Here is a 27839-nt window from a genome sequence, read left to right on the forward strand (position 1 = left end):
TCTCACAACTATGAGTAAATTTCACCTCCATAAACTTAATACTATTCTGTTCAGGAAAGTGAAACTTCCAGCAATACAATGGCTGGGCTTCAAAAAGATTCTCTCCATCTACATTAATTAGCCAATGGTGGTTGGTCAATTAGCTCGATGGAGGAAATCTCAAATTCATGGACATGGTAAAGCAACACAGAGAAACACCTCATCAATATCTCACTATATTATCATTGAATTAAACACTGCACTGTTGGACCTAAGTGTACTAGTGCTCTCCTTTGCATCCTGTGCATTATGATAATATAGGCATCCCCTACACAGACACAGACACACATTCATTCAGCTACCTTTATGCCTCTACAGACATGTCCACACAGAAACACACACAGACATGCACACCCTCACACACACACACACACACACACACACACACACACACACACACACACACACACACACACACACACACACACACACACACACACACACACACACGTGCACACAATCACACTCATTCAGCTACATTCGTGCCTCTACAGACATGTCCACACAGAAACACACATATTTATTCAGTTGCATTCATGCATATACAGACATGTCCACACAGGCAAACAGACAGACATACTCCATGGCTCTACTGTACTTACCTGTACTTTGAGTATTGCCACAGGAGCGAATCAGTAAATGCCATCTAAAGACAGCATTGAATTTTTCCTCCTAGAGAGTCATTCAGAAGCTGTGAACATTTCTTGGGGACACACATACATAACTAACTGGCATTAGCAATTCCCCAGACTGTCACATTAACATGCAACTTTTCCCATGAGACTGCTCTCTGCACTATGGCTCCTATGAGGGGAAAACCACAGTAGTAACTGAACTGGAAAGGCTTAACTCAATGTGGAAACTTCCTGAGAGGGGGCTCTTGCATCACAGTAAGCCTTTCTGAATCCCATGGTTTGATCTTGCACAACCAACATGACAAATCATATCAAATAATACCTCAATTTCAAGAAATATAATGCACCTTTGGCTATATTAATCATATTCCACTTGTTTTTATTTTTACAAAATCTTCCTTTTTAATCTAGATCAGTCTAGACCTTCAAAGAGCATAGAATAATACTGCCATGAGCCTCAGTTCTCTGGAGCAATATATACTGACTCCCCCACAAATGACTTCTTAGCTTTAAACAGCTAATCTTGTTTAGATCCTTGCTGAATTCCTCTGCCGTTTCTTTCATATCAGTCTAATTTCTATAGTAGTCTGTGTCCCAAACCCGCAGCTTGTACAATTATGAAACGATAGCAAGAACTCTACAAGCCAAACTGACTCCAAACTTCCTACTAATGTCCTCAGTAACACTTTGCAAATATTGGAATAACAGAAGTAATAACAATAATAATAACGGTTAACAGTAACGCTGACAAAACTGCCTAAGTAGCAAAATGATCTCATGAACCAATATCCTGGCAAAACTGTCAAATCAGTACTGTTTACTGTGGTGTGAATTATGCTTGAAAATGTACAAGTTGTGGCTAGTATATCCACCTGGTTTTCAAAACAAAACCAATAAATGCATAGATTATGCAAAATTCCAACCCACTTTAACTTGTTCTTTCATTTTTCTAACAAACCTTCTCAGGTATTTGCAGGCTGCTTCTCAGAGTAAAAATAAGTAAACGGCAAAATCATAGCTTAAAAATAAAGACCACAGCTGCAGTCATTTTTTAGCATTCACTTACCTAAATAGTAAAAGGATATGGAAAATTTTTACAAGAAAATAAAAAAATTTATCACTTTGTGATCATGTAGAACAGTTAATGACAGTACTGTTATTTTCACGAGTACAAAATACAAAAGATAATGCATGCTCGGACCTTTTCTACTGTGTCAGCAACTGCACAATGGTACGATGTTTTGCCTGATCTTAAGCAGACTGTTTGCGCTGTAACAGCTTAATTGTGGATGATATATTATTTCTTGAATGTCTCAGTACTGCACAGTTTAGGATGCAGAATGTTTACCTCATTAATATTTCGGCACAATGCTGTAGAAGAATAAGTAAGGGGACTTGCGTATTATCACAACCAGGTTCCAGACCGATAATACACAAGTATCAATTCCTGTCTTTGACAAGGCCTTCTTCCTTCCTCTGTTATTCACATTCTTTACCATTTCTGGTCCCTCCAATTTTCTACATAATTTGGCTTCTTAATGTTTAGTTTTGCTTCCTTAATGGATAACTGTGTCTTTATGTTCTGTGTTATCTCCCATTTTCAGAGTCTGTGCCTCTAAAGGATGTTCTAAAATAAGTATCAATTTCATGAGATGAACATAATTAGTCTAACCTTGTTTCATACAAATGTTCTCCCAATGCTGTAATGCTGATTTTTATGAATACTGCCTGCTGAAATTCTGAAGAGTATAACATCAATCTATGGAATAACAGAAAAGAAATAATAGGGGAATATGTCATTATAGATGATGATATTTAGAAAAGTGATTATGTACATAAGATTTTGAAATTTCACTATTCAGAACAGACTTAGTTTAGACCACAATGAAGAAATTTAACAGACATCTGGAGAAACGTCTTGGAACATTTCAATAAGGGAAGTGAAGATTCAGCACATTAAAACAAAAAATACTTCAGAATCTTACTGCTGTGTTTATATATTCCTGTTTTGACACTGACTGACAACTTGTCACTGAGCACCAGTTTACAAAAACTTCAGGTCTACTGGGCTGATGAATAAGGTGCTGTGAATCTGTATATAAACTTACTTCATTACATGACTAACAAAAGAGCACACACAAAAATTTGCCTATCTGCTTATACCAAACAGTCAAACAACTAATGCATATATTTGTACATGTCTTTTATTTACTGCAGAATGACTTAGGACTTTTTTAAAGCTGTACCACTGCTGTAAATTAATGCTACTGCTATCTCAATGTGCTTTTCTTTAAATTTAGACTAATGCTGTACATTAAATTGGGTGATATCTTTCTTTCAGAGACTGTATACCCAGTAATACCTGTATGGGTATTCAAGATTCAAACAAAGCCGTGACAACGTATGTAGTTTGGGTCTGAAATTGGTCAGTGGAGCAGTCTACCAAACTGTTTAACAAAGTAAAAAAATATATAGTATCTGAAGAACGTGTAGAATACAAACCAAGATAAAGTATCCTCTCAAAAAACAAGTAAGTCCAAACAGCATATAAAGAGGATACGACAATCGAAGCCAACCAAATAAACTTCAAAAATATTCCAAAAACGAGGTTTATTAAGACAAAAGAAAACAGTGAGCGCTTTCACGTCCACAGGACGCTTCATCAGACATAATTATATATCTCCATTGCACATTTTATATAGTATTGAAAAGGCTCCTATTGGTTAACTACTATAAAAACTTGGATAATAAAAAGCTTATTCATTGGTACACATAAAATGGATATATGAGGCTATTGGTTGAACAATATCAACAAAATGAACAAGTTTTATTTCATGAAGCATTGATGTTAGAGAAACGACTGGTATCCATCTTGACTGACATTCAGTTAAATAATTTTCGTTCTGATATTACTACTACTATGACAGCTTTGGATAGTAGATTGCTTCTATTAAAAAAGAAAAAACTTGAACGAGATTGTTCTGATTTCTCAAGCGGGAACGTTTTTCAATGGCTGAGGGAATCCACTCGACCATTTAATGATGCTACAACAGCTACCACTAGCAATCGCTTGATTGAGCGTTCATCTCCTTTGGTTCCCTCTACTTCCGGTCCAATTACCTCTGTAGAGTCAGAAATGCGAGACGCTAAGCAGCCGCCATGTGCACAACCCTTTTCGACTATGGATAACCCCTCTAATGACTGTTTGGGAACAGATGAACAAGTAGTACATAAGAAAACTGTACTACCTACTGGAACTAATCGGTGTGATGCAGGATATGATATCAACAATCTCCATTTTCCTTTACCATTTCGAGTGGAGAACAAACCAGCTTGGAGCCCCCAGTACAAGGGAAGGAAGCGAAAAACTTCGGAAGATCAGTTGGAGTTTCAATGCAAGTCGTTGAGACCAGTACAACGGACCTAGTAGTGAACATTTCGGGTTATACACTGACAGAACACGAATTATCTGTTCTAAATAGAGGTCTTTCATTCATTCCTTCTCAGAATGTGGATGTGAGTGAACTTATTGTTGATATTAAACAATTCACTAGAAATGTTGCTTTAGCACTACAATTTAATAATGGCAATACTGTTGATACTAATGTTCATTTAAAAAAAAAACTTCTGTTTATGTACCACCTTTACATCCCTTATTAGAGAGTATTGAGAAAGCTTGCATGAATGACTTTCTGTTACAATTTGAAAATAATATTATTAAACCTGAGTTTTTTAATTTAACAAAGGAGAAAAAACTGGCATTAGACACTTTGAAGAATAATATAGATATAGTCATAAGACCTGCAGACAAGGGAGGAGCAACAGTAGTCTTAGATAAAACCTACTATGACATTAAAATCACAGAACTACTAACAGACAGTAGTACTTATGCTCAACTTGATTTTACAGGTTTAGACAAACTCATCAAAGTGATGCATGCTGATCTATATGATATGCTCATGTGTGATATAATAGATGAGAGCCTGTACAATTATTTTTTAGTTGAGAAACCTCTAATTCCAGTGTTTAGAGGTCTTCCAAAAATACACAAGGACATGAGCAGTCCTCCACTTAAACCGATTGTCTCCGGTAGGGGCTGGTTGATGGAGAGTATTTCGATCTTCTTAGAGAAACAACTAAGGCCAATAGTAGATAGAACTATGTCCATTCTTCGTGATACTCAACATTTTTTAGAGACTTTAGCGAATTATAATATAGGTGATGAAATAAATGATTCTGACTATTTGGTCACGTTGGATGTTACAGCTCTGTTCACGAGTATACCTAATGACGTGGGGATAGAATACTTGAGGTTGTTTTTACTACACAACGGTATGCCTAACAACAAGGTTATTATGATTACTATGCTGTTGGATTTGGTGCTTTCGAATAATGTCTTTACATCACAGAGTAACTACTACCTTCAAGTTAAGGGTGTAGCGATGGGCACATCATGTGCCAACTCATATGCTAACCTGGTTCTAGCATATTGAGAGTCCACTTATATTTTACAACATGCAATCTATTCCAAATATATTGGATGCTATAGAAGATTTGTGGACGATGTGTTTTTAATCTGGAGAGGGGATCTAACTACCCTTCAGGAATTTATTACATATGCTAATGGTACCACCACGTTCTTAGAGCTGACCAGTACTACATCCCAAATAAAAATTGAGTTCCTAGGTGTTTTACTTAGGAAAGAAAATGGGAGACTTACAACAGAGGTTTTTCGTAAATCCTGTAGAAGGAATGCTATACTCCATAGAGACAGCATGCATCCTCCACACATATATAAAAACATAGTTAGAAATCAAGCTGCACGTTTTTCTAGAATCACCAGTGAAGATTCAGTATTTGTAGAAGCCATAGGGAATATAGAAGCAGAATTTATAGATAGAGGCTATCATAAGAGAGAACTTACTGATTTACATAGGATAGAACGTGAAGGAAAGGATACACCTTATATTCATAGGACTACGTCCCTACCTAGGAGTAAGTATAACCATGCCAACAATAAGAAAAGGATAGCTATATCTTACACTAACAATAATACCTCTGTGGTTAACACTATTAAGAAACATTGGAATATTCTACAACTTGATGAGAATATCATGAAAGTAGTGGGAGATAGACCAGCTTTTAGCTATAAGAATACTAAGTCTTTAAAGAGACTATTATGTTATGAGAATAGTAGACATAATGGTATAGTTTCTCAAAGGAAAGGCACACATGCGTGTCGTACCTGTAATCAATGCAGTTATATTAAAAACTCCAATGAATTCATACATACAGACACAGCAAAGAGGTATGAGTTCAATAAGTATGCGGATTGTAAAATTAGGAATGTGGTTTATTTAGGTCAATGTAAGAAATGCCAATGTTTTTATGTAGGTATGACCATTAGAACATTGAGAGAGCGTATCAGGGAACACAATTATGCTATTAATAAGGATAATGAAACGAACGCCCTGGCTAATCATGTCTTACAGAGAGAAAGCACACGTTTTCCACTTTTTAGTACTGGAACATATTTTCAGTACAGAAAGATTAGGATGTATGCGGAATAATACAGAAAAGAAGGAAGTGAAGTGGATAATTAAATTAGCAGCAGACAGGGGTCATGGTCTCAATGACAAAGTTTCTTTGAGACCATTTTTAATAGATAAGCCTTTTAAACACTGATGGGAGTAATACACTTAACTATGTTTACTATGATCAAATAATATTTTTTTTGTGTGCGTATATATATATATATATATATATATATATATATATATATATATATATATATATGTTTTTTATATATAGACATTTTTTTGTCTACATATTGTAATATTTTTAGTAGTTACAGAATGTGAAGTGTTAATTTCTCCTTTTTATGTGTACCAATGAATAAGCTTTTTATTATCCAAATTTTTATAGTAGTTATCCAATAGGAGCCTTTTCAATACTATAATAAAATGTCCAATGGAGATATATAATTAAGTCTGATTAAGCGTCCTGTGGCCGTGAAAGCGCTCACTGTTTTCTTTTGTCTTAATAAACCTCATTTTTGGAATATTTTTGAAGTTTATTTGGTTGGCTTCGATTGTCGTGGTGTATCCTCTTTATATGCTGTTTGAAAGTAAAAAAAATAGATGAGTACATAATCTTGTTGTCTTTGAAGAAAGAAGTGGAAGAGCCATTTTCTTTTCTCAGATTTTTGAAGAAAATACTTGTTTTAATGAGCCCTACAAAACCTACATGTGTACTTGTGAATTTTCTTTATGTGACCAATGCTATGTTAGTGTTTGATAGGCCTGCATTGGGGTCATAGCTTTAACTGAGTCCGACTCTTTCTTTGATAAGTTCATTGAAGGCATTAAGGAATGTACCTGCCTGGCTAGGGGAGTGTGTCAAGTGTTTCAATGAGTATGTTTGATAGGGGTAAGGGAAGCAACTAATAGGTGTTACACTACCATGACTTCCTACACAACAAAGACATACACAACAGCTGGAAAACCTTAACATGACACTTAAGGTCACAGTCGATGAACTGTTAGTCTTTTGTTCATGAGCACATTCACTGGTGCTGGGGACTTCCCTTTCTTTCTCTTCCTTATTAATATGGATTATTTTTTTACATATGCAGCAGGATAAATTTTCATGTTGTGGGATACACAGAGCAGATTGAAGAGGAGGAATTGGAAGGCATTTTTTTCTTTTTACGGTTCTTCTTTCCTGCCTCCTGAGAAGTTTCCTTTCCCAGACAATTCTCAGTACATTCCTCAACCTGGTACCCATATCTTCCTAAGAAGATGTTTAAGTATTACCTTCGCTGCTTTATTGAACTCAGCATAAAGTTCACATTTTTGCATATTACATGTCCTCCGGGGGGGGTATGACAGTGGAAATCTTTTACATCTGCCTGTAGGACTCATGGTTAACTAACTTTGACAGAGAGGACATCAGTGCTTTAACATTTTCTAACCTGCATCATATCTAATAGAGTACACATGGGTTACTTACTATTGCCCAGCATACATAAACAAGTAAAAAGCATTATTAATAAGTATCAGTCCTTCTAAGACTGGCATCACCTAAAACAAACTACTTGTGAAGGGAAGTACAGTTAATGCAATGAACTGTTTAAAAGGTGTAAGAATAAACTGACAGCATGCCATAACACTGAATTTACAAATGAGCAGGACAGCTAATGCCATATGTGCACAGGTGTGAAATACATATCTCAATCCATGCAATGTCTCAGCTGATGGCAATAACAGACTAGTGACAAACTGATGGAAGTGAGTAAAACTCCCATGTTTATACTGATTTAAGAGTTCTACTCAAAGTAAGGTTTTCTGTCTCTTTCTTCCTAACAATTTACTACCCTATTTCCTCTCTCCATGTCTATGTATGTTATTTAGAATCAAGACATTTTCTGCAGACTACTTTACCATTTTTTCATCATTCTCTGACATTCACCTCCTAGAGTAGTATTTAGTCCTTTTCTGATGCTCCCACATACTAATTTTGTGGAACATGCTTATGTTCTTCACTCAGTTACCACAGCTTTGCATAATGACTGTTCAAATTACATAGACTGCTACAAAAAGAAGTCTTTAATGACCAAGCAAATTGACACCAACTATACAGGAATTTTACACCATTTAATAAAGATATTGCATTCTGCACCATTCCTGGTTGAGGTTAAAGTAGTAACAAAATGTTTTAATTTACATCACACTGAGCAGAGGAATTACTCTTTGTAGTTATGGCTCATTTATATTGTGGTTCCATACTGGAATATTCTACAATACTCCATGTCGTCAGTATAATGATTTAGAGAAGAACATAGCAGTCAGTGCATAGACTACTACTCCACATACACAAGTACAACTGCAGCCTTATTTTATGTACTGCTATCTCTTTGGCCTAAGTCAGTTTTGAAAATGATTCCTCCAGATAATGCACTTACTTGCCTATAAACTGAATACATCAGATATCTAAAAACAGCTGTCCCTTACATTTCCTTTGTTGTTTTGTTCTTTTTTTTTCATTCCAGCTTCATTTGTACCTTTGTTTCTTTAAATAAGATCTGTTTACCTTTACGTTTAATATTGAGATGACAGCTTTTATATTAGCTGCGTAATAACTTGATTACTATTCATACCTTTACTTTAGTTGTACTTAGTTCTGGACTGACAATCATATCAGTGCTGAGTTCCAGCCATTAAAAGCAAAACTGTGCTCTCTGCATTAAATTATACATTCTACAGGTCATCTGATGAAATCCCTGATGTGTAGTTAAGCAGAAAAAAAGGCTCAGAGATGACGGTTTGCAGTTAAGTTACTCAGTCACGGACCACAGTTAAGAATTACATTAAAAAAAAAAATAATAAATAAATATTTATTTATTTATTTTATTTTACATTTGTTAACCGGGGGTGTCTGACTGAGCTGAAAAGGCCCTTTTTCAGCAGAGGCCCGGGGAGAAAAGCTCCACAAAGAAAAATTAGACACATTTAGTTATTTAGACATAATCAGTATACACACAAATTACAAGAGACATGTTTTTACAGTGGTATGCGGCACACACAGTTACAGTGGAGAGAACAATCAAAAAAATATTAATTTTAAAAATAAAGGTAAGTAATAGATTTGTGGTGTACAGCTGAACTTTGGAATGTAGGTAGAATACATACATAGTACACAGGTACAGTACATACATTGTAGATTAGCCAGTGTTTGTGAGTAAGATTGAAAAACTATTATCAATTGCTCTAGATTTAGTATGTATATGTTATCCGCTTTCACTAGCCTGGGGAGCAATCGTGGCACTGCCAACTTTGCTTGAGATGTTGCCTGATGAGGTCTTTAAAGGAGGTTTGGAGGATGTGTTTTGAATGCTAGTAGGGACAGAGTTCCATTTTTTAGCCACCGAACTACTATATAGTGCATCTCCAAAGCTATTGTAGCTGTTGGTGACTTCTAGTAGTAGTTTGCTTGATGATCTAAGAGGCCTTTTGGCTGAGTGATGTTGTACTAGGTTTTTGAGGGCAGGACACTTATTGGGGAGGTAATAGATAGAATGACAGAGGCAGAGCTGATTGTAGATTAGGAGGTTGGGCAGTTCAAGCCAGTGGAGCTGTCTCAAAGCAGTACAGTGATGAGTTCTATATGAGCAATTTGCAGCAAAGCGGGCAATTCTGTTATAGCAAGCTTCCATTTTGCTTAGTTCAGTTTTGTTGAGATTAGTCAGAATGGGAGATGCATAGAGTAGGGTGGATAGAAGTTGGGAGCGAGCAATGGCTGATCTTGTGTTGTTGGTAAGAAATGGTTTGATACGGTAGAGTGACCCCAGTTTGGCATGTACTTTTTTAATAGTTAAGTTCAGATGACTATCAAATTTTAGGTGGGAGTCTATGGTTACTCCCAATAGTTTAGCCTGTGCCACTGGAGCAATTGGAGTAGCATTTGTGGAGTAGATAGTGAATTGACTTTTAGTGTTTTTGTTAGAATTGGTTATAATCATAAGCTGAGTTTTCTTTGGATTGAGGATAAGTTGGGCTTTGGTAAGGTAGTTTTCAACGTCAGTGAATGCTAGGTGAGTTGTTTGCAGGAGGGTGGGAATGTTTTGTGCAGCACAGATTAAGGTAGTGTCATCTGCATACTGAATTATAGATGCATGCTGTGTGGAGGTCATTTGTGAAGACTGTGAATAGTAGTGGTCCTAAGATAGAACCCTGTGGGATTCCTATAGTTATGGGCAGCTGAGGAGAGAGAGAATTTTCCCATTTCACAGCTTGGTACCTGTCAGTTAAGTAGGTTTGGAACCAGGTAAGAGTGGAATTAGATAGATGATATTGGTTTAGTTTGTTTAACAGGATTTGGTGTGAGACTGTGTCAAATGCTTTGGACATATCCAAAAAAAAGAGTTGACACTTGCAGGCCTTCATTTTTGAGACGGTTTACTGTGTCTGTGAAGCAGTGGAGAGCTGTAGTGGTACTACGGGCAGGTCTGAAACCATGCTGAGTAGGTGACAGGATGTTGCAGTTTAGGAGATAGTTAAGCATCTGGGTATGGATGCATTTTTCTAGGATTTTGGCCAAGGGGGAGAGTAAAGCAATGGGTCTGTAGTTATTAAGTTCAGTGGAGGTCCCGCCTTTATGTATGGGTGTAACATAGGATATTTTCCAGAGTTTGGGCACATAGTTTTCAACAACTGATCTGTTTATGGTTTGAATTATAATTAAAAGGTCTTAAGTCCAAGTTAAGGTACAGTGAATACTTCTCAACTGTCCAGGTTTTCACAGAATGCCCAGATTTTTGTCATCGTATTCCGGTCTTCTCCTCATAAAATGTGTGGTTTTCTGGCAAATCATTTAGGATTAAAGTCACTAAATAATGACACACATTTGAGATTCAGACTTCACATCCTTCAGAAAACACAAAACCTTTATTCTAGCAACTTTTTAAGAGCATTAAAATTTGTCCTTGATTTTGGGCCTTCATCCCCTAATTATTTTTGGCTTTGTCCAGATTTTTGTGTTAAGAGGTTGACAGGCATGGTATTGCGTTTACCTACAGCAGGAAACAGTCCACATTTACAAACAACAGTGGCTGTTTAAGACAGATGGCCTTGTGATGTCATTCACAAGTGAGCTGAACTTGACACTAATCACTTAGGCTAAAACCACTGTCTGAAAATCCTCTAGCATGCACTGCCCTCAACAGTAGGAACTATACAGACAACTAACATTACTGTAAAGGAGTTCAGCTAGAATCTATAAAGACACTGTGCCATCACTCAGCATCTCCATAATATCTGCAACTACAAACAGAACTACGACCCTAACGTGTCAAGAGCACTTCTTAGTTTCCATACTGACGTCTATTAGGCATTACTTAGTCCGTCGTGATACAGGAAGAAAGGGTGCTTTCCAAAAGCAGCACATGTAGAGAGTTATTAGAGGACTCAGAGATAGAAAACTATACAGTAAGACTTAAAAATGCTAGTTTTGTAAACTTTATTCCTATCTAGGTCAAGGGAAATCAGATGAGAGAAAGGGAAGTAAAGAAAAGCAGTTTATTACTTTATTAACCCCAGGGAACTGTACAAGGCACAAGCACCTCTTTGTAGGTATGACATGGGAGGACTGTTTAGTAAAATGACTTGCTGACAGTTACTGTACAGACAAATGGAGACTGATGGAATTAAACACCAGGACTGTGGGAAGAAGCTGGTTATCAGCTCACAGCCTTACTCCTCTGGAATACACAAACAGCCCAAAATATTTTCACTTGAAGCTTTACTCAAACATTACCTTTTCACAAGTGCATTAAGTGTTTTAGGCTATAATACCCATTCTAGTACAGAACATTGCCATGATGTGCAGCTTCATGTGACAATGTTACACTGTAAAACTTGCTAGCACGATCAAAGGTCAGCATCAACTATCTGAGAAGGTACTTTGTAAAGTTTATCATGCTTCTTCAACAGTTTTAAATAAAATACTCAAGTCAGACAGCTTAAATGTTATTTTTTTTCTTTTGTCATCCTTAATTACAAAGGGAATTTTATTTCTTAATTTAATTTTTAAAATGTTTACCCTGAAAGTAATTGCAGTGACCACAGAAGCTGCAGCCTGCTATCCACTGTCACTTCACCCTGGCTACCCCCCCCCCCCCATTTCATGCACCTATTTGAAATGAGGATTAGATTCAAGTACCTCAGGAAATAAAAATGGGATCAATGGGGGTGTGGACATGCACTGATACCAAAGTCACAATGAGCAAATATATAGTTTTGTGAACCAGTATTAATAGCAGGCATGTATTAAACACCATAACTATACCACTTTACTCGCTGGTTACCATATTGTTGCAAGGGATCAGTTGTTGTAGGCTGTACCCTCCAATTAAATAGAGAGGTAGTTTTATTTGTGTAATCACCTCCCACCATGGCTTAGCAATGTAATGTTCAAGATTCCAGTTGTATTTAAATCACTTACAGCACAGCTCTACAGTTTATTTTATATACAACAGGCCAGCTACAGGAGGAGTATTTAAGAATGTATTACTTAAAGAAATGATAAAAAATTAAGAAATGAAAAGTGACCAATATAAAATGTCATGTACATCATAACTGGTGCTGTATCCGGCTCAGACTGTACTGTTTTTCCACTTCAATCCATGGTCAGGAGGAATGCGCACTTTACCTGCACCATCTTTTTGGGCATGAAATTCCCACATATACAGCTCACAGTTTACTATCAAAACTTGGAAACTGCATCCGTCGACTGGCATATGGTCGACTTGCAGTTTCCATGTTGGCAGAATGTCAATCCAAAATCGATCGACTACACCACAGCGAACAGGTAGTGTAGGTCAATAATTTGGGTTTGACATTGTGCAGGGAGGTCATGCTTCAGTGAGGAACAGGGAATTAGCCCATTTCCTCACTGTAGTGCAATCTCGGAGTTGGTATGCATAATGTGCATGGGGTGTGGGGGGCTCAGCCCCCATATGAGGTGTGCATAGCCCCCCTGCAAAACAGTAGAATTAATGTACTGTTGACTGTAGAGTTCAATGGTACGTTAAAGTGCATAGCAGGAGGTGAGTGACATCACCTCCTGCTGTGTCGAATACATTGAATCACGGTGGTCGATGTACTCATTTTCACTTTGATTTACTATTCAGAATTTCAAATTCAGCCATTTCGGGTCGACATTTTAAATGGTCGACCAAAGTTGATTCAAAGTTTCAATAGTAAACCCAGCTCAGATTATTTTCTCCTAAATGGAAAACTTTAGCTTTTCAACATCTGTCAAATGTCATTTTCTGAATTACAAAAAGTACAGTTTTGTACCTACCATAAATGTAGATGTTCGAGGATCCACATTGCTGCAGTCCTAACTATTGGGTAGTCCGCTGTCCAGTCGGCCCGAATACCAAAGTATATATTGACGCCGGTCAGGCGCATTAGACTGACGTCAGTACGTCAGGGTACTAATGCGCATGACCGACGCCATATCCTCAGTCTTTTCTTGCCCCAGATGTCAGAAGACCCTGAAAAGATAAGGCCAAAACCAAAAACTCCCAACATATCTGCATCAAAATATATATATATATATATATATATATACAAAATATACAAAATTAGCAAAATATAACCTCACCTACACAACCACCCCTAAACACAGAGGGAAGGAGGGAGGGGACTGCAGCAATGTGGATCCTCGAACATCTACATTTATGGTAGGTACAAAACTGTACTATGTTCTTCATTCCACATTGCTGCAGTCCTAACTATTGGGTAGAATCCCAAAGCAGAGGTAAGGGAGGCTGGCAAATCATAAGGAAGCAGGAGCTGATAACATGCCTTGCAAAATAGCTGTGGCAAAACCAGCCCTAGACTTAGAGTAGAGAGGAAGGTGGTAATGCTTAGAGAAAGTATGCACTGAACTCCAAGTAGCTGCCTCCAAAATATCCTTAGTTGCCACCCCTTAAAAGCTGTTGAAGTGGCAGTAGCCCTAGTGGAATGAGGCCTAATCCCAGCTGGAATCTCCTTGCCATGATGGGAATAACAAAATGCGATGCAAAACCCAATCCACCTAGAAATAGTTTGTTTTGATACAGGCTTGCCCTGAGAACTCAAAGCAAAAGAAACAAACAACTGCTGAGACTGCCTAAAATCCTTAGTCCTGCTCAAATAATAACGCAATTGCCTGTGTACATCTAAAGTGTGCAAAATCTTTTCCCCTTTATTTTGGGGATCTGCATAAAAGTAGGCAAATGAATAGTTTGGTTTAAAGCCACACTAGAAACCACTTTAGGCATAAAGGAAGGATTAGTACGTAATGATACCCTATCCTTATGAAAAATCAAAAGGCTCAACCGCCATAAGGGCCTGTAACTCAGAAACCCTTCTAGAAGTAATGGCCAACAAAAAGCAGTCTTCCATGACAAGTATTTCAGTTCAGCAGTAGCTGCAGGCTCAAAAGGTTGTAGAGTAAGTTTCTCCAACACAAAATTGAGATCCCAAGCAGGAGTAGGAGCTCTACGTGGGGTCTTATATTCTTTGCCCCTCTAAGAAATTGCTTGAACAAAGGATGTGAAAACAATGGTGGGTCACAATCATAGTGAGCTGAAATTGCTGCAGCATGAATCTTAATGGAAGAGAAAGACAAACCTTTGTCCAATAACTCAGTAAGATATTGAAGAGCCACACTCAAATTAGGCTCTGAAATCTCCAAATTCTTTGCTGCAGTCCAAAATAAAAATCTCTTCCATTTTTCTGCGTACACTTTCCTTGTACTAGGTCTTCTGGCTTCCATAATCACATTTAAAACTTGTTGAGGAAGTTGAGACCTGCTGTCTTTCAAAACAGAATATGCCAGGCTGTTAGATGAAGAGAGTGAAGCTTGACATTGAGCAGACGACCGTCCTTCTGAGACAACAGATGTGGAATCAAGGGTAAAGGCCATGGAGGCTTCTTTACCAGATTCCTCAGTAATGGGTACCAATGCTGCCGAGGCCAATCTGGAGCTATTAAAATCATCCTTGGCTTGTCTTGTCTGACCTTTAGAAGCACCTTTGGAAGAAGAGGCAGAGGTGGAAAGCATACACATGAAGATTTTTCCAACTGAAAGAAAGAGCATCCACTTTCCAAGCTGTGTGATGAAACCTCTTTGTGCAAAACTTTGGCAGCTGGTGGTTCAGTGGAGAAGCGAACAGATCTATGTCTGGAGTTCCCCAGGACACTGTCAACTTTGAAATACATGAAAATCCAGTTTCCACTGTGGGGATCCATGATTTGTCTGCTTAACACATCTGCTAAGGAGTTCTGTGCTCCCGCAGAAACCTTGCCTGAAGAGTTAGTTGCAAGCTTAGCGCAGTCTCCCATAAAATCATTGCTTGCCTGCACAATGGGTAAGAATGTGTTCCCCTTGTTTGTTGATGTACCACATGACAGTTGTGTTGTCTGTTAGAATCAACACCTGCCCTGGAAGAAGTAACTCCTTGAAAGCCATTAATGCAAACTGGACTGCTAACATCTCCTTCATGTTGATATGTAGATGCTGTAGTCTGGCAGGCCACTTGTCTTGTATCCACTTTCCATTTAGATGAGCTCCCCAAGCAATGTCTGAGGCATCTGTCGTGAGAATCTGACTCGCCTCTGGCCGGGTCACAGAGAGTCCCTTGTTTAGGTGACATTCCTGAGCCCACCACAAAAATTCCTTTTGAATGCAAGGTATTATTTGAATGACAGTGTCCAAATCCTGGCAGTGCTGTGTCCATAGATTTTGAGATACCATTGTAGCTTCCTCATATGCAGTTTGGCATTGGGAAGCACCAGAATACAAGATGCCATGAACCCTAAGGCTTGAAGGACTGTCCTTGCAGTCAGCCCGGACCGAAGAGATAGTTGATGGAAGTAACTGGAAAGATTCTTTTGTTTGTCCGGGTTAAAAGGCCATCTGGGCTGCTGTATTCAGTCTCACACCCAGAAAGCACATGTCTTGAGAGGGTACTAGACTGGACTTTATTTCGCTCACAGAATACCCTAGGCATCTTAGCACTGCTATGACATATTCCAAATGCTGTAGAAGGTCTTCCTTTTCTTGAGCCAGAATCAGGCAATCGTCCAAGTAAGGATAGATTTGAATTCCTTTTAGCCTGAAGTAAGCTATCACTGGAGCCAGAACCTTTGTGAATACTCTAGTAGATAAGCCAAAGGGCAATGCAGAGAACTGATAATGAGAATTTCCAGCTCGAAAACGCAGATACTTTCTGCAACTTAGTCTTATAGGCACATGAAGGTAAGCTTCCTTGAGATCTAAAGTTACCATCCAGTGATCCTTGCCCAGCAGAGGTAAAAGCTGTTGTAACGTCAACATTTTGAACTTGGGAATGTCCAGATAAGTGTTGAGGATAGATAAATCCAAAATTGGTCTCCACGTGTTCCCCTTCTTTGGTACTAGGAACAGGCGAGAATAAAATCCTAGGCCCCTTTCTGGCACAGGAACCGGCTGAATGGCCCCTATTTGGAGTAACTGAGAAATTTGCTTGTGAGCCTCTTGTCTTTGTAGAGAAGGAATGTCTGGCATGCCTTTGAAAGGAGGCAAGGTATGGAAATAAAACCTGTAACCGTGATGAATGATATCCAGAACCCATTTGTCTTGGGTAATTAAATCCCAATTTTCTTTGAAAAGAGACAGTCTTCCTCCTAGAGGTGCCGCCAGGCGAGAAGGCACTGGCAGCTGAAAAGGCAGGTCATTGGGTCTGCTTACTTAAAGGACTGACCCCTGCCCTCACCAGAAGTCTGAGCAGGTGAACTCCTGTCCTAGGCCTAAAAGCACCTTGAGCTCTGCCCCTACCACGCCTAGACCTACCCCTAGACTGGGAATCATAAGCAGGATAAGTCCATCCCTTAGCAGGCCAATTTCTACTAAACTGGAGGCTGCACCTGCAAAAATCCTTAACAGTTTGCATAGACTTAGCCTTGTCCTCCATCTTCTTTAAAACTGCTTCCACAGGCGAACCAAACAACACATCAGACTGTAAAGGAGCATCCAAAATCCTTGTCTTAACATGCTCAGCTAAGTTCTGATCTCTCAACCAGGCGTGCCTCGAAGAACAGAACCAGTGGCAGCCACCCTGGAGGAGGCCTGCACAGCATCAAAACCACATTGCAGGGAATGTTTACCCACTTGTTCAGACACATGAACTAAATCCTGCAACTCTTTACACTCAATACCTTCTGCCAGAGCATCCACCTTAGATTTCAACTGTGAAAGAAGAAAATTCTGATATTTTAACATGTGAAACTGACAATTCAACGCCCTCATGGCTAAAGTGGAAGAAGTATACACTTTCTTTCCCCATCTATCCAAAGCCCTTGCCTCTTTATCAGGAGGGACAGGATTTTTAACAACTGAGGCCTTCACACCTTTAGGCCCCTGAGAGACAGTTTCGGGTCTGCCCTAGGACTCTTAAAAGATACTTATGAGCTTCAGGCACCCTATAATACCTATCCGGTTTAACTGGGGCAGGAGGCAAAGAATCCGATTCAGGGAAGCCTCTGCAAAACATCTTCCACCACATTCAAAACAGGAGGTATAGCTAAAGGCCTGTGCTGGGGTAAAACAAGAATTCCCTAAGCCTTTTCCTGGAATCAGAGAAATCTTGACCTTCCCATTTAAAATGCTCCCTCATGGAATGCAGAGTCTCTGAAAATGAAAAATCCTCAGGAGGGGAAGCTGAAGGAGTAGAATCATCCACATCAGAATCAGAATAAGGAGGGTACTCCTGCAAGTCTTCAGCAAGACTCAGAAGCCTCGAGCATTGCTCAAAACTCTCAAACTCAGATTCCACCCTAGGCCTCTTATCAGGAGGGGGCATAGAACCTCTTATCATAGTAATCAAATCCTCTGCCATTTTAAGCATATGTTTCTTAGGCAAAGACCCTGAAGTACTAGGAGAAACCCCTACTGAAGCAAAACTGCGCCTGCCCGTCAAAGTAGCGCTGGAAACAGAAGGGGAGGCTCTGACCACCTTAGGAAGAGAGGGAAGAACAGCCACCTGAGAAGCCCCTCAGCCTGGCCTACTTCCTGAGAGGATACATCCTGTAACAGTAAAGTCTCTCCCTGAGACTCCAAAGAAACACCTGGCAAAACCTCCGGCTCCACTGAGCTCTAAAGAACCGACGTCTGGGACTGTCGGTTCCTCCACTCTAGGCTTTGCTGTTTTGTCCTTGCGCTTTTTAGGCGCCGGAGCATCCGACGGCATTTTATAATTACAACGCTTCCCAAACACTAACCTGGCACAGACTAACCTTCTCTTAATAGTGCGTTTGTTAAATCTAGCACAAGAGCGCATCCAACAACGCCGTGCTCAGGCCCTAAACAAGGTATACACAAAGTATGGTAATCCCTATGAGGTATCTGTTTCCCACAAGAAATACAGTTATTCACTTTTCTGACATCCGGTTAAATACTGAGGCAAGAAAAACCAAAATATTCCCAACGGGTACTTAGCCAACTTTGATTCGGTCTGAAACTCTGGCTTCAGAAACTTTCAGAACGCCAACCTGCACTCGCAAAATTGCTTCTGCATCGGACCATGCGGCAAAAAAGACTGAGGATATGGCGTCCGTCATGCGCATTAGTACCCTGACGTACTGACGTCAGTCTAATGCGCCCTGACCGACGTCAGCCATATACTTTGGTATTCGGGCCGACTGGACAGCGGACTACCCAATAGTTAGGACTGCAGCAATGTGGAATGAAGAACATCTGCCATATTACAGTTAACGGCTTACAACCCTTAATGTCGATGTATTCATTTTCACTTTGATTTACTATTCAGAATTTCAAATTCAGCCATTTCGGGTCAACATTTTAAATGGTCGACCAAAGTTGATTCAAAATTTCAATAGTAAACCCAACTCAGATTATTTTCTCCCAAATGGAAAACTTTAGCTTTTCAACATCTGTCAAATGTCATTTTCTGAATTACAAAACTGCCATATTACAGTTAACGGTTTACAACCCTTAATGCACCACTATCACTCAGTTTCTCATTTCTCAAACTCTTCTGCTGGAACAGCAGATGAATTTATCAAACAATATTCTGTAACTGTAGTGTATAACAGCAAGCTAAGAAAACTTGTAGATGTTCATTTCAGTACTGCAACTTATAACCTCGTGGTAATTTCCAGAATCAAATATACGTGTTTAAGAAAGATATATGAAAGGTGGCATTCTGCTAGCAGAATCAGATAACAATGAAAATCTGATGTCTGAAAAATGTTTCAGGAAGTTCTACTTCAAAGCTGTTTTGTAATAACTTTCTGTTGACTAAGGACATGAAGTATGCAGTCTGCAGAACTGAATTATGCAAACAAAATTATTACTTTGCTGCCACTTTTGACTTTTGTTTCTATGATGAAGCAACAAAAGAGAATTACAAAATCATGATTTACTGGGAAGTTCCACCCACAACAAATGCATTTCTGTAAAAAGAAAATGCCACATAGGATATAATGTGGCATTTTGATAGCAAAAGCTTCCAGTAATGAAAATCTGATGTGTTCTGTGGTGTCCTTTCTCTGGGCCAGTAATCAAGGAGCCTTGGTCCTCACCACTGACACTGGTGAGGGACGTTCACCTGGAACAAAAATGGGCACACACACAGTATTTCCAGATGCAGCTCTCTGCACAAAACACAGTTTCTCTAAGAGAACACAGGGAACACACTCAGTCTTGGAGCTGGGTTTCCCTCTCTCTCTCTCCAAGGCGCCAAATAAGGCTCACTACTGACACAGCTGTAGAGGTGAGTCCTCAGCTGAGTGTTCCAAGCCAAGTGCTCCACCACCCTCTCTGTGAAACCAGTACTCTGTGTCTCTGCTCCAAGTAGCTGACACACACACACACACACACACACACACACACACACACACACACACACACACACACACACACACCTGGGAAAGGCTGGCACAGATTTAGTAGCTATGCCCCCTCTGTGCAGACTATAAGGTAGGTACTGCCACTAGAAAACACCAAAGCCAGCTACTCTAAGGCTCTTACAAGGGTACCCCATTATACAGAGTAAAATGAATACCAATACAAATAGTAGTGTTTGACCAATGCAGCAAGGCTTTCAGGAGCAGCCACAGTGTCTCCAAATAAATATAAGTACTCTCAAAGGTTAAAATGTTCTCTAAAAGACCAGACACAATGGAAAGTTTAAATATATTTAATAATAAATAATAAAAGAACATGAAAATGCTAAATGTCTATTTACAAGAAACACCAGCGTTTCAATCACAGGAAATATTAAAAATAACAGATGGATAGATGCATACAGATACAGAAAAACAGTACTTAACTAATCTCACTATATTCTCCTGACTGATCTATAGAATTACTATTCACTGGTTACTTACTAAAGTAAGGCAAGACGAAGTGGGTGAGTGGTCTTTCTTCTTTATCAGGTTTCAAAAACAGACTGCTCTGAGACTTCTGTCTCATCTAGTATTAAATAATTTCAGTGCTGAATTACAGAATTACATCACATACATCTGGTCATCTGACTGCTTCCCACAATACTCCCTTAACTACAAAGTGAACCAGAATCTAGCACATATATGGTACCATACACACACAAAGAGCTTTGCTAAGATGGGTTATAGCATCTGGAAGCTATAAAACCATTTCAAAACTTCCACCCTTCCATGGTAGCAATTAGTTCACCCCTAAGGACAATACAGAAGGATTCCTAGTCCTGGTTTTCACAGACAGTTTGTCTCTGGCTGCAATCAGAACTGTAAGATTGAATCTTTATGGCCTAAAGGAGGTAATTTAACTAAAACCAGGTAATTTAAGTTCGGACTACTTTTCAAAGTTAGCTGGACTGAGATAAACCTCTTCTCTTCCAGTATCTTCTGCTACAATATATTCACTTTGGCACTTACAATACAGTCTGACATACTGGTGTACTTCTTTTCTGTCCAGCAGAACCCACTGTTGGTACATTTTTAACACAAGCAGCTTTACAAATACATTTTCAACACAAGCACCTGTACAAATCAGTTTAATAAACAAATTACATATAATTCTTTACAAAACTCCAGCTAGCTATGCTGGCATATGTTACACATCCACTGCCCTACTTCTCCTGGCATAGTTGGCACAACCTCATGTCATCACATCTTCAATGACAACTTACAATAATATACCGTTGACAATCAAAGAAATATGCAGTCTACAGATCAGAATCGTACCGACGTAATGCCTTCAAATTATTATTCTGCTCTCACTGTTGTTACTATGATGATTCAGTGAACCATACTTCACCGAATTATGATCTACTGATATTGTTTCCAATACAACAGAAGTATTTCTGCAAGAAAATGGCAAATAGAAAACAAAGATGGTCTTGTGTGTGTAGGAGAGGGGCTATATCCTTCCCAGGCACAGAGCCATATGCCTGAACCCCAAAATTAATTGAACTACAAGGCCGTTACATTATTTAAGAAAAACATAACTATTTTATGTGCAGCAGTCCTGAATGGCTGAAGCCTGAACCAATAACTTTTTACCTGTAAATCTTTATTATATGTGCTTGGGAGACCTTTCAAGGTCATAATAAATCCAGTACACTGTAAAACAGAAAACAGAAAACCAGAATCAGGTTAGGGAACAAATTCTTACATTTCTGTACTGAATGCAAGACACTCAGAACACTAAACAATTGCAGTGTGTACCCACTACCATAACAGCAGCCAAATTGTGATATTCAGTCCTGCAGTACACTGTAATGTCCCCTGTAAGTAAAGCAGAATGACAACACAAGTCACAAAATGTCTCTTGTTCCCAGTTTTAATGTTACCTCTTCCAGTGGACTAAGTATCAGAACATCTCAATTGGTACTACATGCAATAAGAATTACAGGGTTGTATAATGCCTTTAGTAGGAAATGCAGTACAAATATGTTTTTCCAGAAATTAATTTACCTCTGAGGCCCAGCTCCATGGCATACAGATATAATACCCTAACTATGACTCAGACAATCCAACATCAATTAGCAGCTTGGGTATGAGGGAATCCTGGCACAGAGGATTCCAGTGAGTGGTAGATGGCAGCTCGTCCAAACAAGGGGAATGGAGAAGGCCTGACTTACTGCACTTTAGGTAACTACTACAGGAAAAGATGCACTGTATGTAGTAATGTCAGGATGTGCACACTCACAGTGAAAAGTTTGCAAACTTTCGTAACTGCTGCCAAGGAGAAATGTTTAGGCGTAATTAAAAAATGCCTAAGCTACTGCTTGGATAATGGCCTCCTGTGAATTGTTCTCAGGGGATAAGCAAATACAAAACAATAATTAAAACGGCAACAATCAAAAAAAAGCAAGCATTACAGTGCTCCCACATTTAAGTATAATTTCACACCCCCAAAATATACATGCACACAGCCACACACAGATGCACACTAAGCAGGATATTTTGTTCTGTGTTATTTGCATGTATTACACATGCATATTTCAAATAAGGAAGTTGTTAAACAGGGTAAATCTCCCTTCCATTATCATCAGTTTCAAAACGAGTACATTGATACTTCAGGCATATTTTTTTCTGCACATACTTTTATAGCAAGGCACTTGCCATAATGAATATGGCATTTAAGTATAACATGGCCAAATTACATACAAGGCAGCAATCACTACACAGACAATATAGGTTTCTGGAGCACGAAGATGCAAGCAAATACAAAATAAATAAGTAAATCTGGACTGACATTAGACATCTCTGGGTAGAAGTTCAAGTATACACAAAGTAAATTGCAGACTTTATGGCAGTAATGGTATTTTGCAATAAAAATAATTTGTGCAAAATTTAACATACATTAAAGAGAAAAAAAACAGTTGTTTGCACTTGCTTTACAGTTCATTATCTTTTAAGCATCGGAGAGGATGAGTTCCAGAAAATCTGCTTATGGCACCTCTTTGTGCATTTAAAGCTACATGCAGAATTTCCCCTGTACAGAACTGGAAACATACCATCCTTCTAAGGGAGATTCCAAAGGCACTACTATATCTAATGACAGGAACACAGGAACCTTCTCATGAACGTTGGAGAAATTAGCAAGATTACCTTAGGTTCTTCTCTTCAAAATGACCAAATAGCCTCAGCTCACTGGTGACAACCAAACTCTGTAGAATCAACTAAACAGATCCCAAATGGCATAGCCTAGAAAAGTATGTACAGGAGATTTGGGTGTAGTGATATTTTGGAGTTTACTAGAGTAAACAAATCAGCTCCCCACCAAGATTAAAAAATAAATAAATAAATAAATAAAACTCGGAGCAGCTGTATCAAGGCCTGTCTTCAATGACTTAGGGATAACATAGAACATAAAAATGCGTACCTACACATATGCTAAATGCAACCCATGCTTAACTGTAAACATCTACATGCAATAATGTAGTCAAACAACACAGCTACCCCTCCCATACTCTCAGTTACAGCACCAGGATTCTGCAAATCTGGGAGAAGACAGAACATAAATTAAGACTGTCTTTCTTCAGAAAAGCAAGTTGTATAAAACAGCAAGGTGTCAAGTAGACACAAATCCTCCCAAGAACTGTAGAATTAGGATAAGAACTCAAAATCTTTAGAAAGGAAAAAGAGTGGTTTCAGTCCATCATAATTTTGGGGGAAAGATCTTACCCTGCCAAACACTCTTCCAGCCTTGCTGCGAATCAGTTCCAGGCTGTCTGGATTTTTCTTCTGTGGCATTAGACTGCTTCCTGTACTAAAGCAATACATTTGGAAACAGGAATATAATTATACTGATTTAATACTACATACGTAAAACATTCTGCTTTCAGATCTAAACTGTTTTCAAAAATGCCTCCCAAAAGTATTTATGAACAGAAAACAACCGGAACACAAACATATACATCAACCACAATGAACAGATAAAGAATAAAAAAAATGACAGGAAAAAGTAAACTAGAAGACAAACGTAAACTGTAACAACATAACTATAGCTATAACTACTTTTACAGAAAAAAATGCAAGAGTCCACATACAGTAAACTTGTAATATGGGATACTCAAGTAGCTGAGGTCAGTTTCCTGCCAGCCACACCTTGTAAAATATATGTACTGAACATTGGGACCATGAAAACTGGATTGTGTTCTTAGCAGCAGCAGATGGCCATTCTACTGTACAAGTCCAATAATTAAGTATGTTCCTTATGCAGAGTAGTGTTCCTGGTAAGGAACAGTGATGGAAGCTGGTGTCAGAGCTACATAACTGAATAATATAATGCTTGTTCACAGACAATGAATAATGGAGCTAAAAGGCTGCTGTTACCTGCACCAACAGTCTTAAAGCAGAGCTAGAAGATTCTTCAATAATTAGTTAAAAATAGCAAAAACCCAGTTATGAACTACAAAAACAAATCTCTCTAAACTGAATGAACTACAGGTTTCCATACATGTTTATGGCTTCTTTATTTTTAAACTATTTTTCTGGTCAGCCAGCTATTACTCATCCAGTCTAATAACTGTTACTTAACTTTTACATTCACCCCATTAATGGGTATTTGTGGACATTACCGGTGCATTCCACAATGTTTCACTTTGTGTTTCTGGGCACTGACATGTAATGAATTGTGAAAGGGGGAATCAAATACATTTTTTACATTATGAACGAAAAAGGGAGTTTAATAGGTTCACACATTTCAGTGGAACACTTATAAATACTTTGCCTGTTTTGCATTTATCTACCTATTCTGGAATTCTACTACATTCAACAGTTTGAGTTTTATTATGCCCATTTATCTTTCGATATGCATCTCAATGCTGCTCATTAGATAACCAAGAAAAATAATGCCCTCAGCCTGACACACAGCCCATTCTAGTTTACATAAATAAAGCAACAGCAACAGTAATGCTTCCAGTTAAAAAGAAGTGTCACATCAGATCTTAAAGGCAGGCATTCACATACATAACCACACATATGCATGATTTCCACAATTTCTAAATATCACAAAACTGTTATTCGACAAACAGCGCCTTAGCCAGACTACAGAGGCAATGATACTTTGTTTTTAAGTGTACAGATTATAAAAGTACTGTGAAAACGGTCAACTAACATGTGATTACACTCAAGTGCCTAACAGTCTGAAATATATTTTGTTTATACTACAAACACTGGTTCCTCCTAGTTTATAAAGCAAAACTGATACACATGTAGAACTGTAATGTTCCTCATTGCATTATAATCTGTTATTAGGCCATAGTACTTCTAATATGGGGGAATATAAATACATGTAAATATTACCTACTGGTAATATCTCCCTTTTTTAATTTCTCAAAGTGTTTTGGATTTCTAATATCATGACGGGAATGGACCTCATTCTTAAGTCAACGTACGATTAAAGTTCATGAAATTAGTATTGCTTCAGTCTTTGATGTCAGCCAAAAGTGCTCTTTGCAGCACCCGCAATGTGCCTAATAATGACTCCTTTTGCAATTTGTGTGGGTTACATGTATTGGTAACATATATAAATATGATTGTAGATTATTTTTTATAAGACCCGTTGCTCCTACTACTATTGGAACTGTTTGGGTATCTTTCTTCCACATTGCTCTCTTTTCTGCCTGCAGATCCTGATATTTTATGACTTTGTACCTGTCTGTACAGAAGACACTGTAGTCACCAGATGTGTGAGCAATGCTACTTTTGTCTTCTTTTCATGGACCATTACATCTGGTTTTCTAGCATCTATCATTTGAACTGTTGGTAACAGGTGAGCCCATGTGATGTAAACCATCATTTTCTATGATGCTTTGTGGCTCATGTTTCCAGTGTTTTTCAGCCACTTCAGTACCATAATATTTGCACAATCCTCAGTGCAACAGTCTTGCCATATTATGCCTTTCACTATGCAGTCCTTCTGCCATTAGTATGTCACAACAAACAACGAGGTGTGCAACTGTTTCCAATTCGGTTTTACAAAACCTACCTTGGGCCAACCATTCTTCTGTTCATTACTGATCAACATGAGGTTCTTCCAGAAGTTTTCTATACTTACAACTATATTTATGCATTTTCCACATTTCTTGCCTTCTCATCTGGTCCTTCACCTTATATTCTTTTTGTTTTTTGGCACATTCAGTTGCTGCCTGATTTTCCCCAATGAAGGGTTAGCGCGGTGTTGCTAGGGCTTGTAACTGAAGTGCATTTTACAATTGAGATATCTCACAGGTTGATTTTTTTTGGCATGCTTTGGGCACGGATATCTGTCAGCTTCTCTGACTGAACAATAACAGTGCTACAGATGCTTCCCACACTCAAGACATTGATAAGGATTGCCATGAATGTCACATGTATCTTCCAGTAAGCAAGTATAATAATTGTATTTGTTTAAATAAAACATACATATAAACTGAGTCACCAATTAAATGATTTACTTATGCATACTGTTTTTAAAGCAGTCTTAGGAATTAAAGATCAAAGATCTTGTGGGAAGATTCCCAAAGCTAAGAAACAGGGTGGAGGAAAGGATGAGGACAGCAAAGCTCCATGGTTGTACCATTTCAAAGGGATGCCAATATGCCCTGCAGGACTGCAGATACAAAGCCTGCCATAGTTTTGGAGGAGGTAGCCAGCTGGTAGTGTTTGGTGGATGTGTGGATGGATGTCCAGGTAGCAGCTTCCAAAATATCCTTGGTTGGAACCCCTCTCAGGAAGGTAGGGGAAGTATAGGCTGTCCTAGTGGAATGTGATCTGATGGCTTTGGGAGGATTAGGAAAGGAATAGCAGAAATGGATGCAATGTGAGGGCCATTTAGAAGTGGTCTGCTTGGATATGGGTTTCCCCTCTGCCCCAACAGCAAAAGAGACCAGTAGCTGATCAGATTTTCTGAATGACTTGGTCCTATCCAGGTAATATCTCAATTATCTGTAAACATCTAGGGTATGCAAAATTCTTTCCCCTTTATTATGGGGGTTGGGAAAGAAGGTAGGAAGATGGATGGCCTGGTTGAGGGTAACATCAGAGACCATCTTGGGCATAAACAAGGGGTTGGTCCTAAAAGACACCCTGGCAGCATGGAAGATGATGAAGGGCTCAGTAGCCATGAGGGCCTGAAGCTCAGAAACTCTCCTGGCTGAGGTGATGGCCATCAAGAAGGCAGTTTTCCAAGAAAGGTACTTCAGGTCCGCTGAACGGCTGGCTCAAAAGGAGGCAAAGTCAAATTTTCCAGGACAAAATTTAGATCCCACGCTGGAGCATGTAGCCTTCTAGGTGGTCTGATGTGGGCCACACCCCTAAGGAACTGCTTTAACAGGTGTTGAGAAAATATGGGCCAATCTGACTGGATACAGGCAGAGATAGCCGAGACGTGTCTTGATAGAGTAGTATGACAATTCCTTTAATAGGAGATCTGCGAGGCAGTCCAGAACCAATGCCAGACTGGCATGGGTGCTGTTGACACCCTTGCTCTGGCACCAGATAGTAAATATTTTCCATTTGGCAGAGTAGGATTTTCTGGTGCTGGGCCTTCTGGCCTCCTTAATATTTACAACCTGCCTGCTGAAGGCTGTAGTGTCATCTGCCTTTGGGGTATCAGACATGTGGACAGCTTGAGTGTGGG

At 38.8% G+C, this 27839-nt stretch overlaps 1 protein-coding gene across 1 annotated transcript in view; it reads right to left on the minus strand.

Moving 5' to 3' along the window:
* The window catches only part of ASL (argininosuccinate lyase), a 368527-nt gene that overhangs the window by 57575 nt on the left and 283113 nt on the right, over nucleotides 1–27839 (minus strand). Inside the window, exons 12-13 of the mRNA XM_044054865.1 lie at nucleotides 23900–23984; nucleotides 21770–21829 (exon numbers count right to left, since the gene is read on the minus strand). Of these exons, the coding sequence (XP_043910800.1) occupies nucleotides 21770–21829; nucleotides 23900–23984 (145 nt within the window). The remainder of the gene's footprint in view (nucleotides 1–21769; nucleotides 21830–23899; nucleotides 23985–27839) is intronic.

Source organism: Protopterus annectens, chromosome 13.part0 (assembly GCF_019279795.1).
Source record: "Protopterus annectens isolate FY-2018-M chromosome 13.part0, PAN1.0, whole genome shotgun sequence".
NCBI classification, from domain to species: domain Eukaryota; kingdom Metazoa; phylum Chordata; order Ceratodontiformes; family Protopteridae; genus Protopterus; species Protopterus annectens.